The following is a 16426-nucleotide window of genomic DNA, read 5'->3' on the forward strand; positions in this document are numbered from 1 at the left end:
AGGTAATGGATGGCCAGATTATTTATGGACTGGTACGGATAAATGATGATGGGTGACGATGTAATGTTGAATAAGCTTGTAGTTCATGAATTGTGCACTGTTCGATGAAGAATGGCTGACATATTCATGGACTGTTACGGATGGATGATGAGCTGATGATGGAATGTCGGACATTCCGATTGTTCGTGGATTATGAATTGCTCGATGATGAGTGGATCTACTTGTAGACTGGGTGAGTGATGGATGGTTAGATGATGTATGGACTGGTACGGATAAATGATGATGGATCACGATGTAATTTTGAATAAGCTTGTAGTTCATGAATTGTGCACTGTTCGATGAAGAATGGCTGATGAGATTCATGGACTGGTACGGATAAATGATGAGCTGTTGATGGAATGTCGAACATTCTGATTTGTTCGTGGATTGCGAATGGCTCGATGATGAGTGGATCTGCTTGTGGACCGGGTGAGTGATGGATGGCCTGATGACGTGCGGACCGGCGTGGATAGCAGTGTAGCGCGCGCCTTGCTTCCCCGACAGGGCTGAGATGTTCGGCCGCAAGTACCAGTGGCTCATCATGGGCACGTACGCGGAGGAGTGGTGGCTGCAGGAGGAAGGACTGGTGCCCTGCTCGTCCGCCGAGCTCATGGCGGCCCTGGAGGGATGCATCCTCACCGACCTGCTGCCCTTGTCCACCAACGGCGAGATCACAGTGTCCGGCATAGTGAGTGCAAACATACCGATCATGGCAGGGGCGCAACAACTAAATTTCCAAAAGGGGGGGGGGGGGCGGCAATATACCTTTTTTTTTATAAAGAATCATCGATCCCCCCCTATTGAAGCGGGGGGTCCGGGGGTCCTCCCCCGGGAAAATTTGTATTTCAAGGTGGAAAATGGTGCTATTTTAGCAGTTTCATTATCTAAAAATTGATTACACAGCACTTTCTTTGCCCCCGTTTGCCCCCACTTCAAGGTTTCAGAGGGGGGCAAAATACCCTTGCCCCCCCCCCCCTGTTGTTGCGCCCCTGAATAATGGTCACTGATAATAGAGGACAAATGCAGCACCAACGTTAAATGGAGAGTAAAAAAAAATATTATTTATAACTATTTTACAAGATTTGTTTTGGAACCAGGCGCAAGAATATATATTTTCTCATGTTCTACGTAAAATATAGGGAATTTAACATAATATTTGTTGTAACTAAAAGGTCCTGCTTGTGTAGATAATTCGTAGGTTTAATATATTCACTGTTCTGTTTATATATAAGCAAAAAAATGTTTTGGCAACTATGTAAAAAAAAAGTCTTCGTAAAATCACATAAAAATACGTAACAGGGCACACACCGATTGTGTCCCTGACTGAAACTGCTGACTATGGGTTCCCGAATGATTTTCTACTACGTAGTAGCCTCGGTGCTGTTTATAAAAAAATTAAAATATTTATATGGGCATCGTGAAAATGTAACGTTTTGCTTGCCAAAGAAGCCGAAAATCGAGATATTCTGGCTTCTTTCTGTGCATGTCACACATGACTGTATCTTTCCCTTTGATCATCTTGCTGAACACTCCACGTAAACAGTTATTTCTCGCTGACATCCAGTTTCAAATGCTTAGTCTCTATATGCGGCACAATAGATCATCTCAAAATTTCGAACAATGCAAAAGAGAGATTTATTGTTTACAAAACAGTTCATCTTTAGAAAATATATTTTTAAGTTTTGCACAATCTCATAGTAGGCTGGAAAAAAATAGTTTTAGGCTACCAACAATTTTATTAATAAATGCAGATGTCAACAATTATTTTTGTTGGTACCATCAATATAATTTTGTAGCGCCAGCGAAACCACTTATTAGTGACCATCAAACCTTGCTATCACAAATACGCTACTTGTTATTTTTGTTGTCAACTGATCAAGATGTTGTGCAAAGGAAACAGTAAAATAAATTATAATAGGCCTATAGTGAAAGACTGCTTATACAACAAACTGTAATTTATAATTCATAATTATTTGTATTGGTTTAGTTATAAAACCACTCATTACGAAAATAAAAAAAAAAACTATATTCATTTGAAGGGCAATTAGGCCTTGCCATCTTACAATTTAAAATATATTGATACTACTAGCAATAAAGCTTCCATTCTAAATTTCTCTGGTTCGAAATGGCATATAACTTAGCTTTGGCTACTATACTAGTTGAAGTCAACACATATGAACTGGTGTAATTATCATGATAGTTCTAGTCACACACGTGAAATATTTTTTTTCCTTCGCGACGCTCACAAACTAGAGCCTGTTAGTAAATAATGTGGTCGCAACAAGGCATAGAAGGTCTGGAAAATATGATGTATGCCTTGACGTGCCAGGAAATTGGGATAAATAGTTCAGAACAAGAATTATGGTGAAAATCGAGAAAGTTCAAGATGTATGGTGCCTAATGGTCCTTTAAGCGAACGGTCGTCGTACACTAGAGCAAACCTTAACTCTTAGGGCAGCCTTGGCCAAGAAGGTACAGCCTCTTCACCCCGAATCCTCCCTTTCTTGCACCGTGTTGATGAACGATGTCAATTGACGGACCCCCTGCGGGTAGGAATTTACGACGCGGCGGCTGAGCCAACAGCAGCGCTAGACCCCGGTTAAAGTTCCCCCCCCCCCTCTTCCCACCTGTTCACTAATCAACGATGGTTGTGCCTTGAAACCATGTTATGCCAGGATTAGGCGAGCGGGAACAGCTTCTTGCGACTCGCGGTTTAATTTCGAAGCGCCGCAGGGTTTTTTTTTTTTTGTTTTCCTCACGCGGAGTCTCGGTCAACCGCGCAAAACCGACACGCGTAGTAACTAGAAGCAACGATCATCTCGGGGAATAATTTCACTCGACTTGCCTACCTGCATGTAATCAAGGCCTTTTTTTGAGAGTGATCGTCGGTCGACCGATGACCTCCAAACATCGGCATGCTTATTCGTATCACCCACCACCTAGAGCTTTACCCTACCGGGTATGCTAGGTGTCGTAGATGTGCATTTCTTCAACTGTCCATTCATTCATTCCTCAAGATTCCAGTTACAACTTCCTGTCATGTTTCCATCAGCGCCATCATACATTTTACACAGAAAAACTTCTATGACACTACAAAAAAAAATACTTTCTTTAGACTACAATATAATTTTGGTAGTCATAATAGCGATTTTTTTAGCTGTCACAGGCTTTATTTATTTGTGTTTCATCAACTTGAAAATTTTTAAACGAGTGATGGCTTCTGAAAGAATTTAAACTAGTATTATTAGGGTTGAAACTAAAGTGATAGAGAAAAGTCGTTGGCCAACTGGAAGATTTAAAAAGAAAATATTACCAATGACCTCGTGAGACTACAATTCTAAAATCTACTTGACATTGAAAAGTTTATCATTTGATTTTTTTAAGTTACATTAAAAACACGTGTAGCTAAATGATATTTAACAAAAAAAATAGCTACTAAAAATGTGTGTCTAATTTTGTAACAATACAAATCAATTTATAGTACAATTCACTAGTAGGACAAATGATTCTTACCTTGTTTCACGAACATGGTGGACAGCACTTAAGCGCAACATCGTTAGACATTATGAACGTAAGTAACATACATTTCAATTGATGCTGTAATATTTTTAAGTAATTTGTATTTATTTTAACTAAGTGGAAGTAAATATGAAAAGATGTTATTGGAGTATTAAATCTTATTTCTCCCAAAGATATTGAGGGGTATCCCACATTAAGTAATTACGTAAACCACCTGCCGATAGTTAAATGCGTTGTAACCATATTAAAGGAGGATTTTAGCGGCAGAGAAATATTAAAGTATTCAAGGATATAAATCTGATTGTAAGTATTTATGTTTTTAAAAGGTTCAGTGCTTGATTCGGAAGAATTCAGAAACATTTAAACGCTGATATATTTTGTACCACACGTATTAGCTATTGCCTTTTTTCCATTATGTTAGAAGATTTTATAAATACCTTAATGCTGTTTTTTCTGGTTGTTCCACGCCTAAGCTGACTTACCAGTTGAACGGTATTAATATTATTCGAAACTAACTTTAATACTAGAAAACTGAAATCTGCTGCACTATTCCCAAAGATACGTAAGCGTTTTTTTTTTTTTAACTTAAAAATTTTTTTTCCCTAATAGATTGACGATTCCATTGAAAGTATTGCATGGAATATTACTTGAAGGTCGTGCGATGGCTGAGGTTATGCAAAATCGGATATTCGCAATTTTTTTTTTAAGCCATCTCACCCAAGGAGCATAGATTTGGGAAAAATTATGGGGGGGGGGGGGTGGTGGTTAGGGAGGGGAGGCGGAGCCACCAAATGTGGGTTCTTTCATGGATAAAATATTTTTTTTCTTCTTCTTATGGAAAGAATATGGAATTGGAATTTGCAAATTTATTGGCCGGGAGCCTTCCTGGTGAGGTGGGTTCGAAAGGGTTGGTCGGGGAGGGGGGGGGGGTGGCACAGGTTCGCGATTTCGCCTTTTCCCCCCTTTCTGGTGTGGCCCACCCCTCTCCCCCTACATTACCCGCCCCCTGGTTTCATTTGGCGGCGCGCCAAATGATATAAGGGAAGGTCGCGCCGGTGGGGGGGGGGGGGGGGTAAAGGAAGAGATTTGACCCCCCCCCCCCCTTCCTCCCCCCTTTCCCTTGGTCGGTGCTCGTAACTCGACGTCCGAAGTTGGAACAAAGGCACTCTCCGCAGGAACGGCGTTTCCTCCGCTCCTCTCCCTTCTTCCTCTCCTTTCCATCTACCTCCTCCCTTTTCTATCTTCTTCCCCTTCACTTCCTACCCCTTTTCATAATCAACGACGGCGGGGACGCGGCTGACTTCCCACCCGCGATAAGTCTCCCCCTCCCCCCTTCTCCCTCCTCGCGGGCACAGCCCTGCATAGTTCCTTCTTCTCGCCGCTAGGTCGCAGCACACGCAGCGGGGGCCGGAGGGGTCGAACGCCGCCTTAATTCTCCCCCCTGAAACTTGGTCGTCGTTCGGGCAGAGAAACTGCGGTCGAGCGGGAAGTTGCAAACCGAAGTCCGGCGATGCTGTTCTCCCGTGTTTGGTACACTGCGTACTTTCTGCGAAGTCCGGTTGATTGCTTTTTCTGAAACGGCTTGACCGTCCAAGAACATTTTTGGCTTGCTTATTTTCGAGTCTAGAGATAAAAAAAAATTCTTATCTATCAGTAAAATAGACGTTACACCTACGCCCAGTCAAGTTTTTGAGGAATGCAAGTAACGATGGGAAACTATAGTTCCCCGTCATTTGCGTTTTCGCAAAGAAGCATTTGAACTTAACGGTTCGAGTGAAGGAAAAAAGTACTTGTAAATCAACGGTTTGATCTTGTATGGCAGCTGTGAACAGTATTAAGGTCAAATTAAAGCTTTGTAAGGTAACTAGCTTGTAACCCGTGGCTTCGCTCGAGGCAACTTCAGAATATTGCTGGTATTGCACCACTGTCAGGCATTTTTGAGAATAATTTCAAAAATGTTAACAAAAAAAATCACATTGAATATCAGATATATTTAAGATTTCTTTCATTACATAACTATAAGGTTGAAATTTGTAATGTTGTAAAGGTACCTCGAGAATCGACACAGTGTTACGCCTGAGGCAGGGTTTGCATTGATGGAATGGGGCTGACACTCATAGGAGCCGGCTGCCCTGACAATTCACTAGATCTCTATATTTATTAGGAGATTAAGCCTTTAAGTATCTTTAGTGGGTATAGAATTTTACTTCAAGCTCTCTTTTTATAAACTTTTTACATTTCATATAATATATTCCTTTTTTTTTGTGTTTTATCACCTTCCAATATTTTGGAAATGTTTCGTAGTGGTTTCTGTGAAAATTTACAAAAAAGTGGAGCGGGGTCCAAAATGAGCTCTTTCACGTGCTACAAAGGTTTTTTTTTTTTTAGTTTTAGTTTTAGTTTTAGAACTTTCCGTGAGGATAAAAATCACTGATGGAGTGTTTTGAAATGTTTAGTTCCAGCACCTTAAAGTATGCGTAAAAATAATCGAAAGAAATAGCTCAAACAAAAGACTCACTGGTCCGAATACTGGTTTTGTACTATTCTGGCATAGCATGCTGTGTAAAAAAATTTCCATCTCGAAACAAGTAGTATGTATTGCAATCTCACTTATAAAGTAAGCAAGCGTCTTTGAAAGTATTTCTATCATGTTGTCCTATTCACGATTTAACCATTTAATAAGTAACGATTTTGATATTCGCAAAAACTAGATACATTGTTAAGTTTTTCAGCGTATATGTTATCAATACACTCACCGAAGCTTATTTTAACGACAAAATTGAAACAACTTGATGTTTTTTATTCGAAATATATACTCTCTTCTCTTTATACAGGGAGAGTTGAAATCCACTAACAAACTTGGACTGCAGGTTAATAAAAAAATTAAAAAATTGGAAAAATATATACGAAGATGCGGCTGAACAACATTTTTACTGTGAATTACATGATAGAGAAAGTATTTAAGATTGAACACTGAGTGTCTGGGTTATGCTTAATTGAATAAATTTCTACAACCACCATAAATGTTTCCACTGTTGCAAAATTATTTCATTGATATAACATGGGATAGTTCGACTGTTAAATACATTGTGTAAAGTTACACATTCGGTGTTTTACATTTTTTCCGTTTGGTTCGGAAAAAACACATTGGCCTTCCGTACGTGTATTTTTTCACAATCCTTGTGCAAAATTACTACTAAATAGTGAAATATTACACCAAATGTAGGTTGATGTTCTTAAAACTCAACATTGGTGTCAACACATAGTTGCCGTGTAAATTAACTATTCCTCTGATAGTTTTAAACTCTTAGTAAAAATTAATTAACGTAAAGTAAAATAACGCCTTATTTGTTATAATAATATAACCTCGGGGTGTGTGTAATTTCACACAAACAGTATGCGTTTTAAAAAACTATTAGCAAGTGTAAATATATTTCCTTTTATTCACAACATTGTGTAATATTGCACCAAATGTAGAGTGATATTCTAAAAATTCAACATTTGTGTGAAAATTCCCAGTTGCTGTGTAAAGTAACGATTATTTAAAAAGTTTTACACCCATAACACGTCATTAAATGTGTGAAAAAATTAAAGGGCTTAACCCAAAAAATTTCAATTTTGGCGACCGCGACAAAATTTGCGATAGTTGTAAATTTTATTCAGTTACACATAATCCAGATGTTTCGTGTTCAATCTTAAATACTTTCTGTAATATTGACAATGAAAATGTCGTTTAAACCATCATCAAAGACGTATATCACTTTGGACCGTATTATGTCGTATAGACGTTTTCAACTTATTTTGTTCGTGGCGAACGTGTAGCTGAAGTTTGCCGGTAAAATTCATACTCGGCCTGTATTCAACTGACCTTTAGGGACATGAAGTATGTATCCTGAACGTCAAATTAACATGGAATCCATATTTATCCTCTGCTGCTCACCCCTTGGCCCCTCAGCGCTATGTGAATACTCAGGGAAAACTTCCGCCCGTAGCTGCGGCTTTTCGCGAATTTCCGTGGACCGGATGAAGCCCGCCAGTCATCCACGGTCGCCCTTCGAGGGTTTTATTGACGTTATCGAGCCCACGAACAGGAATAAAAAAAAATCTTCTTCCTGTTGGGTTTTCCCCCTCAAGCGCATCTATCTGAAGTGTAGCATTTATTGGTTTTTTACCGTTTCAGAGGATGAACGGCACATGGCTAAATCTAAATTTTTATTTCACAAGATTATTTTTTTTTAGTTTAAGTTTATCAGAAACCTAAAACATAATTTTTCATTAAAATCACTCTTAAAAATGTACGTTATCAGTCTTCACGTAGTCTAGTATACATTAAACAAGGAAAAGTATATTTCCATTCATTAACGAATTAGTAATTTATTTATTACTGAACAACTGTGTAGTCTAGGAATAAAGCTCAATATGTGAAATAATCAATTCGCTATTTAACAAAAAAAAAATTACGTTATCCATAGAACTTGTTCTAATGATGGTTAAATTAATTATTTTCCCCCACCCCTACTAAAACGTAAAAGATTGGCGCATAATTTAATATTTCAATCCATTTTTAATTCATGCATAATTTCATTTTAAAAAATTAAAAATTTAATATTCCACAATTTTAATTTTTTTGTTGTGTTATGCTTATTATATGTGCAGTTAGTACTGAAAAGCTATACAGAGAATGGTTTACAAAAAACTTTAACTATTGGAGTTACGGGGACAGCATAATGCATAAACTCTCAGGTAAGATTACGAACCCAGTTTTTTCACGTAAATGTACAAATATCTGTAATTTTACATGAATATTTCTGTTTTATTTACAAACTTAAAATTACAATTCAGTGCGAGCAAAAAACTGCACGATTGTTTTTACAACCCCCACTATGGTTAACGATCAAATCTCCATAGTACTCTAATTTTATTATAATAGTAAATTGTAGTTAGTTATTAAAGCTGCCTAAAATTAAAACGCCGAAAAATAATCAGCCAATCACAAATATAAATTACAAATCAAATAATTGAAAATCTTAGAAAAATCACAGATCCATATAATAACTTAAAGGATTTAGTATAAATAAAAAGTTAAATTAATTTTGATAATAATTAAAAATAATTGAAAAATTTTAGTTGAGGCAAATTAATAAGTTTTGTGAACGCAAGCCACAGTATGCTAGATAAAAATATCTTATTTATGATACATTCACGAGCAGGTACACTTGAAGCAATGTATATATCTCTTTAGAAATTTTTATACTCAAACAATATGTGTCTAATATTGTGAATGTCAAAATGTAACTTAGTTCAAGGTGTCTGCAAAAACCTGGTGAACCAATATTTATAAAATTATTTAAGATAGTGTTGTAAGATTTTACAATTTTTTTCCTTCAGTATCATTAATATACACATATTACGAAAATTGAAATTTTATAAGCAATAATATGCTATTCGCCAGCTGAAACTATAATTCCCACATTATTTTAGTGGACCGTCCAGAAATAATTAAATTTAATTTGCGACTATAAACTGAAATAAGGCGTCAAAATAAGGCAAGACTGCAAAATGCTGCTGGAAATTAAAGCTTTGTGACTTACAGCTATGTTACAAGTTATTTCGCGAGTTTCCGGAATTTCGTGACCGGTATGCAACCTGTAGCAGTCCTTTGTCGTCTTAACTTAACGTTAAACAGAAGTAACAGGGTTTCCGGTAGTTATAATTTAAAGCTAATAATAATTATACTTTAACAGTTATACGGCAGGTATATTCAACGACCAGCGACAATAATCGGTCACCGCAAAGACAGAAAGTGCTAATTAATTTGGTTTTCAAAATGTTTGCCAAACAAAAGAGTTCAGAAGTATACAATCCGATTAAAAGGGGAATTTCGATTCCCCTCTCTCTGATATATATATATATATATATATATATATATATATATATATATATTGTTTGTGGTGTCGAATAAGGAAAACATTTACTGTCAATAATCTTGTTTCAGGTTCGTTCGCATTTGCAGAATCAATTAGCTTTATTGGCTTTTAACTTTTTATTCTGTTAACGGAAGTTACGAGTTTATAGGAATTTCTTCCATCGTTATTAAAATCATGTTATGAGTTTTCCCTGTGCTCGCCAAAGCAAATTATCCAGGGGGCGGAGACAGTGTCGTTAATATTTTGCTTTGTAAATTTGGTAATTTTTTGTTTAAATTTGATTAAAATATAACCTTGGTTAATATTAAAAAACGTTTTTATCAATCAAATAAATGTTAATTTAAAAGTCAATAGTACATACTTATTAATTTTGGTATAACATAAGATTTTAAAATAGTGTATTATACATTTTAAATAATTTGTTATAAAAAATGTAGCATTGCTCGTAAAACACTTTATTATTAGGTTATTGTATATAAATAGGTATATTGAATTTTTTAAATAACATTTCAATTTTAATGAGTGACTTTCAAAATTTTAAATTTTCTTTCAACAAAAGCTATATATATGTAAACGGTTAAGCTAGTTAAAATTTAATAATAAGCTAGGGAAGTATTTACATTAAAGATACAGAAACAATAAAAGCCAATATTTCCTGGTGTGTCTTTTGTACTCTCGACCTTTGACGACACGGGCGTACGAGATATAATTTTATCCTTCTTGGAATTAGAAGAGGCAACAAACAAATAATGTAATCACGATTTAAGGCATGCTTGTCTCTGATAATTTCCTGAAATGCGACGAAAAATAACGGGTTCGGTGGCATGTTTTAAGTTTTATTTTCTTTCATGTCGGGATTTAAAGTATTTCTTGAAAGATATTATGGTTGTGGTATACAAGTAAAAACAGCTATTTAACAGTCGCACAAAGCAAAGTGACATGCTGGCTAGACACTGAACAAGCATTTCAAGGGATCCATGTTCGAATCCTGGTATTTCTCCTTTCATTTTGAATTCGGCTGTCCGCAATTTATAGAAATAACTCCAGGGATAATTTGTTCACTAATCGATTGCTTCCCCAAAATGCTTTTTTTTTGTGCGTGTGTGTTTTTCTGTGTCTCTAAACTTGTCGCTGTTAACGAGAGTTAACATGCGATGAAACCTTCATACATAATTATAAGTTCTTAAATAATGTTTTCGTGAAGCTATCGGGTGCCAAAAGTGATTGATTCTATACTTAAAAATACACTCAGAGGGACTTGTGATGTACTTTTATGGTAGACTTAAAAGACCCCATTAAAAAATTTCATAAGAAAACTCGTGCCTGATTAAAAGAGACCTGTGAATTTTATGTTATTTTCTGGCACGAGAATGAACTTGATACCTTTAATTTCTTCACATATAAGTAGGTTGTCGATTCTTCATTGGCTGATGACACATTTTTCAGCTTTCGTCAGGCCGGATTGGCACACAGTATGTTTTTTTTGTAAATAAAACAGAAATATTCACTTAAATACAATAAAAAAACGCTCGTAACAAAAAAAAATTGTGGATCTAAGAATATTTAAATCTGGTGAGTTTGCAATAATTAATTTGGTGCGTAAACAAAACCTTCACATACTTGTTAAAACTACAGCAGACGTATTCTCAGTCCAACCACGTGACTGTTTATCCTGTTTACAACTTAAATCTATATGTCGGGAACTACAAGCAGGACTATTGAGCCAAATGAAAAAAAAAAAACCTCAACAAAAGAAATATTCAATCACAAGTTCACCAGTAAACAGGTGTCGCGAGTCGGAGGCCAATGAGCAGGTGTTATTTGCGCGAGTACACAGAGGATCGAGGAGTCCGTCCTATGGGGGTCTTTGTAACAGCAAGTTTCTCCTGTTCCTAAACTTATATAGTGCGGGCCAAAAGTCTTGCGGGTGGTGCTCCCTACTGCGATGGAAACGCGTTGCTCGGGACGGATCGGCAGACACATGTAGCTGCATGTAGCTGGCGAAGCCCTTTGGAACCAAAAAGTTCCGACCCACCACGGCCCGGTTACACGTCAACTATTCTATAAAAAAAAAAACATCGCCCATCGTATTGACGTCGGAGCGCGTATCAGCGTATCGCTCCTAAGCACCAAGCGGTCGACATATTCTGAACGGGTACAGCAATCAAAGAAAAAAATGGGATGTGACTATGTCATGGACACGGCCGTGTGTTTTACGTGAATACGTGTATGTAACAGGTAATATTTTCTATACAAAATAATATAAAATACGCTATTTTATGTATGTTATAATCATGTTTTTTTTTTTTTAATTTTAGCACCATGTTTATTCAGTGTAACTATTCTACACTAACTTTTATATACGCAATCAATAAATTTTGACGAGAGCTGACGACTGAAACTCAAACGAACGTCGTAGCCTCTCCAAGTCAAAAGTTATACTAAATGGAAATTTCTAAACGCAGCCAAAATAACCTCAAAATGGCGGCGCTTCCCCCTCCACCGCGCGCGATGCGTCACAGTCCTCACTTAGCGTAACGAATTCTTCGATCCATTAGCTATCCGGTGGTGTGATTAAATTTTGGATGGAGATGATAGATATTTAGCTTCAACACCACACTGTGTCCCCCGATTTTGTTATCATTCGTTTTTTTGAATTGCCTCCCACTATGGAAGCAATTTTAAAGACTTATTCACGTTAAAAGCCGCGCCGAAACACATTTTTTCGAATCTCCTTGGCCGCGACTTCTTTGATGCGTCTCGCGCTCCCCACCCACGCGCAGGCAGCTCGCAAGACTTTCAGCTCCCCCCCACTATGCGTTCACCCGTGTCCTCGACCTCTGGACACCTTTTTTTTTTCTTTTCCCGACCGCGGCGGCCGATGTTCCGGGAGAAAACTATATCGACCCGCGCGCGGCGGGCGTCTGTTTTATAAATAAGTATATCGACCTCCCCCCCCCCCCCCCCCGCTTCATCCTACTACAGCCCGCCATCATCCCCCCCTGTTCCCCTCGTTTTTCCCCTCCGTCAACCCCTGCGGTGGCGCCGACAACAACCGCCACAGATACCGCGTGGGCGCCAGCTCGATCACAGAACGGATAACCTCGCAGAAGCGAAACGGCACACGGCTGAGAAAAAAAACCTCTCTCGCTCAACTCAAGTTGGATGCTAGCTCGCGGTGCTAGCTGCGACGTAACACATTTCTGAACCGAACATCTAAAGTAATTTCCCCTGAACCTCCCCCCCCCCCCGGCCCTCCACAACCTTTACCTACATAAAAACTAAAAAAAAAAAAAAAAAAAAAAAAGTGTTTAATGGCGTGGCCCATTTTTGAATTTTCAAACAGAAGTAAATACAAGGATTTCGTGGGAACAGTCTTTAGCAAAGTAAACTCGAATCACATGTATAAGTACACCTGATTTGATCAAATGATTTTGCCAGGGGCATGTATGTATATTTTTTTTTTTCGCGAGAAAGATTTCCATACCAGCTGAGTGTTAAAGCTTTTGTAGCATCATCTGTTTCCTGGTTGGCTGGGTGTTTATTTCAGGTGTGTGTGTGTGTGTGTGTGTGTGTGTGTATACTGTCAACGCACCAATAACGGCCATCCAGTGCCGGAGCAAACGTGACCTTAATCGCCCGGCCGAACAAAGAAATAATATTATTTGCAAATAATCTCGTTCAAAATATTCTCCTTGGCCAGCAATGCACATACCTATACCAACGTTGATTCCATGATTGGAAGTATTTCTGAAAGGGATTCCAGCTTATCAACGTCGGGAATGGTTTCAAAACCTCCCCCCCCCCCCCCCCTTTTTAGCACGACCCATTTTTCTTGACTCCGTTTCGCAAACAAAACTTAACGTCAGCGCTATGCTCGATGTACATGATTAGAGATACTGAAATTTCACGCATTTTTTTCACCTCGCAAGTTGAAAATGCAAGCAATCGCACACTCGCACTGTGTTCATGATTGGCACGAAGTTATTCGGACACGCCCATCTACGACCGTGAACCAACGATGTCCCGCTAGGAGAGAAGTAAGCATATCAGGTAGTGCCAATTAACAAGGGTAAAAATAGGTTCTTGCCAGGAAACATCAACCAACGGGAAAGCAAACATGGGTTGAGCACACCTATATGACTGTGAAATTCTACCCTAATGGAGACTTATCGGCGAAATTTCCGGGTCTCTTTCCATGATGCGCGAAAGACACGGTAAACACGACCTCACCCTTCAGGCTCTGGAAGCCGTCTGACAAGTCGCAACTTGTTAACTCGACAGTGACTATCTCAACGGATCAGGCTATCTGGCTCATTACGTTAAATAGATGTAGCGTCAGCTGTTGCAGATATAAAAAATTAACTTGCCGTATTTTCTGATCACAACCTCGAAGGTCCTTGTCGTGCTGTTATCCACTACGCAGGGATGTGTGGTGAAAACCCGAGCGAGATGGCTGAGGGCGTTATTTACGTGCACCCCCTGGACTGCGGAGGTATCATAGTTGTTGTTCCCTTGAAAATTGTTTTAATTGTCATCGGATTTCTGCCTTTCGGCCGACCGCACTCGTTAAAAACGCTATCGACTGTCGATCCCCTGCTTCAGTTCGCTAACATGTAAAAAAAAAAAAAAAACACGTGAGTTAGACTTTCAGTTCTCGCCAGAGATATAACCTCGGTAACGAGCCAATTCATGTGCTCTCATGTTGCATACACACCGATTAATTCAATCAAATACACGTAGAATATTTATATTGATGCGAAGCGTAAAAAAATAATATATAGATATACCTACGCATATTGTGTTTTTAACTAAATTTCTTGCGAATCACACGTAGACCCAACGTTAGAATTTGCTGCCGGTGCTGCTATGTTGGCTATCAAATCATTCGATTTGCAGACTGATATTTTAAACTATAGACCTATATATAATGAAAAAGGCTCCGTTAAGGTCGAAGGAAAAAAACTTGAAAAATTACTAAAACCCAGCTTTACACATGATTATCGAAAAGGAATTGTATTAAAACACTGCCCATCGTGTTACCATTTCCTAAACAGTTAATACCAAAAAGTTTCCCTTTGCCTTTGTCATTCGCCGCAGAAGGCAACGCCGTAGTTACACATTTCCGTTCCACGTGACTTCCGTTCCCTTTCACAAAACTTACTCCCACCAAATGTCGTATACCGAGAGCTAAAATGTTTACACATCCAAAAAAAAAAAAATGAGTTGTGGCTGTGACATGGACACGGCCGTGTGCTGTACATGAATACGTGTACGTAACAGGTAATATTTTCTATACAAAGTATAAAATAAGCTATTTTATGTATGTTATAATCATGTTTCAACACTAAGAAGTCAATCGGGTTTCCATGTATTTATTTAAGTTAGAAACTATTTCCGTTCGTCGGGTTCAGGAAAGAAATCAAGTAAAAAAATACTTACTGTGTTATAACTATGTTAATCATTCGATTGCTTTTGGGAAGCCCTTTCCAACCGTACACGATCGCTGTATTTGTATTTGGCTTTTTGACGCGTATAGGCCGACATTATACCTATATATTTTTTTACAGCCATATATATATTCACTGTAACTATTTTATACTAATGTTTTATACATGCAATCGATAGAATTTGACGAGAGCTGACGATTTAAAATCAAACGAACGTCGTAGCTTCTCCGATTCAAAAGTTTTAATAGATGGAAATCTCGAAACGCAGAAAAATGATCTCAAAATGGCGATGCGTCACAGTCCTCACTCAGCGTAACGAATTCTTTGATCATTTAGCTATCCAGTGGTGTTATTAAATTTTGGATGGAGATGATAGATATGTGGCTGCAACACAGATTTTGTTATCATTCGTTTTTTTTTTTAATTGCCTACCACTGTGGAAGCAATTTTAAAGACGTATTCACGTAAAAAAATGTCGTAGTTTGAAGGGGCTGTCGAACGTAACGCCCTCCCTTCCATCGCTGTAGCCGAGCATGATGCAAGTACGGGACCGACTGAGGCACGTTTCGACGGCACTGACCGTCGCGTCGTCGGACGACGAGCTCGTGAATTATCCATCGCCGCGGTTCGGCCTCGATGCCCCGCGGATAGGGAGTGGGTGGGGGGGGGGGGGGAGGGGGCGGTTACAACCGTCTCATGTCCGCGCCGTCCGGCGGGCGATAGTCGTTCATCGGCGCGAGGGGTCGGTTGCAGAGACGCGGAGGGAGGCCCTTCTGCAGGGACGGGTTATTCCGATCCGGCGCGCTCGATGACTGAAGGTCGCGCCGGATCAGTCGTCCTCCCCTCCCTCCCCACCCCCCTCTTTCTGCAACCCACCCGGGGTTTCGACGCACTTCGATCAAATGTTCGACGGGAACGACAAAAGATCTCTCCAACGGCGTCCCAAAGCAAGTTGCAAATGAGCTGCGCGAATACATACAGAGTGAGCCTGAATTCGAGGGCGACAGACTTTGGCTGATGATGGTTCGTGACGGCAAAATAAGTTGAAAACTTTTGCCCGACTCGTGGTCTGAAGTTCTTAGGTCTGGAATCACAATGCCCCGACGGCCCCGACACGACAGGCCCGACAAATTCAATAGCCAATGAAATACAAGCTCGCCGTGACGTCAGCCCGACAAAATACGCACCCCGGCGGCCCGCAAGGAATAGATTCAATTTCTAATTTCGTCGTGTTGGGCTGCCCGACAGAATAGAAAACGGCAACGGAAAGGAAACAGTACAGAACTAAATTTAAAAAAATATTTACCTACTTGGTAAATCTTTTTGCTGAAAAGTGAAATTTCGTTTTACGTGTGGGTGAATTGAAAAATTTGTAGCTTACCTTAGTCTGTTTGTATAAACATAAACATATATCGTGTTTATGGTTAAAGACGTTATTTTATAATCGTGAAGATTGGATTTTCTGTCCCTCACTGACATCTTTATCTGGTT

General features: G+C 38.9%; 1 protein-coding gene across 1 annotated transcript in view; it reads left to right on the forward strand.

Moving 5' to 3' along the window:
* LOC134535367 (gamma-aminobutyric acid type B receptor subunit 2) overlaps positions 1-16426 on the forward strand; it is a 328071-nt gene that overhangs the window by 114494 nt on the left and 197151 nt on the right. The window contains exon 6 of the mRNA XM_063374439.1: positions 544-727. Within this exon, the coding sequence (XP_063230509.1) occupies positions 544-727 (184 nt within the window). The remainder of the gene's footprint in view (positions 1-543; positions 728-16426) is intronic.

The sequence above is a fragment of the Bacillus rossius genome, chromosome 8 (assembly GCF_032445375.1).
Source record: "Bacillus rossius redtenbacheri isolate Brsri chromosome 8, Brsri_v3, whole genome shotgun sequence".
Lineage (NCBI taxonomy): Eukaryota > Metazoa > Arthropoda > Insecta > Phasmatodea > Bacillidae > Bacillus > Bacillus rossius.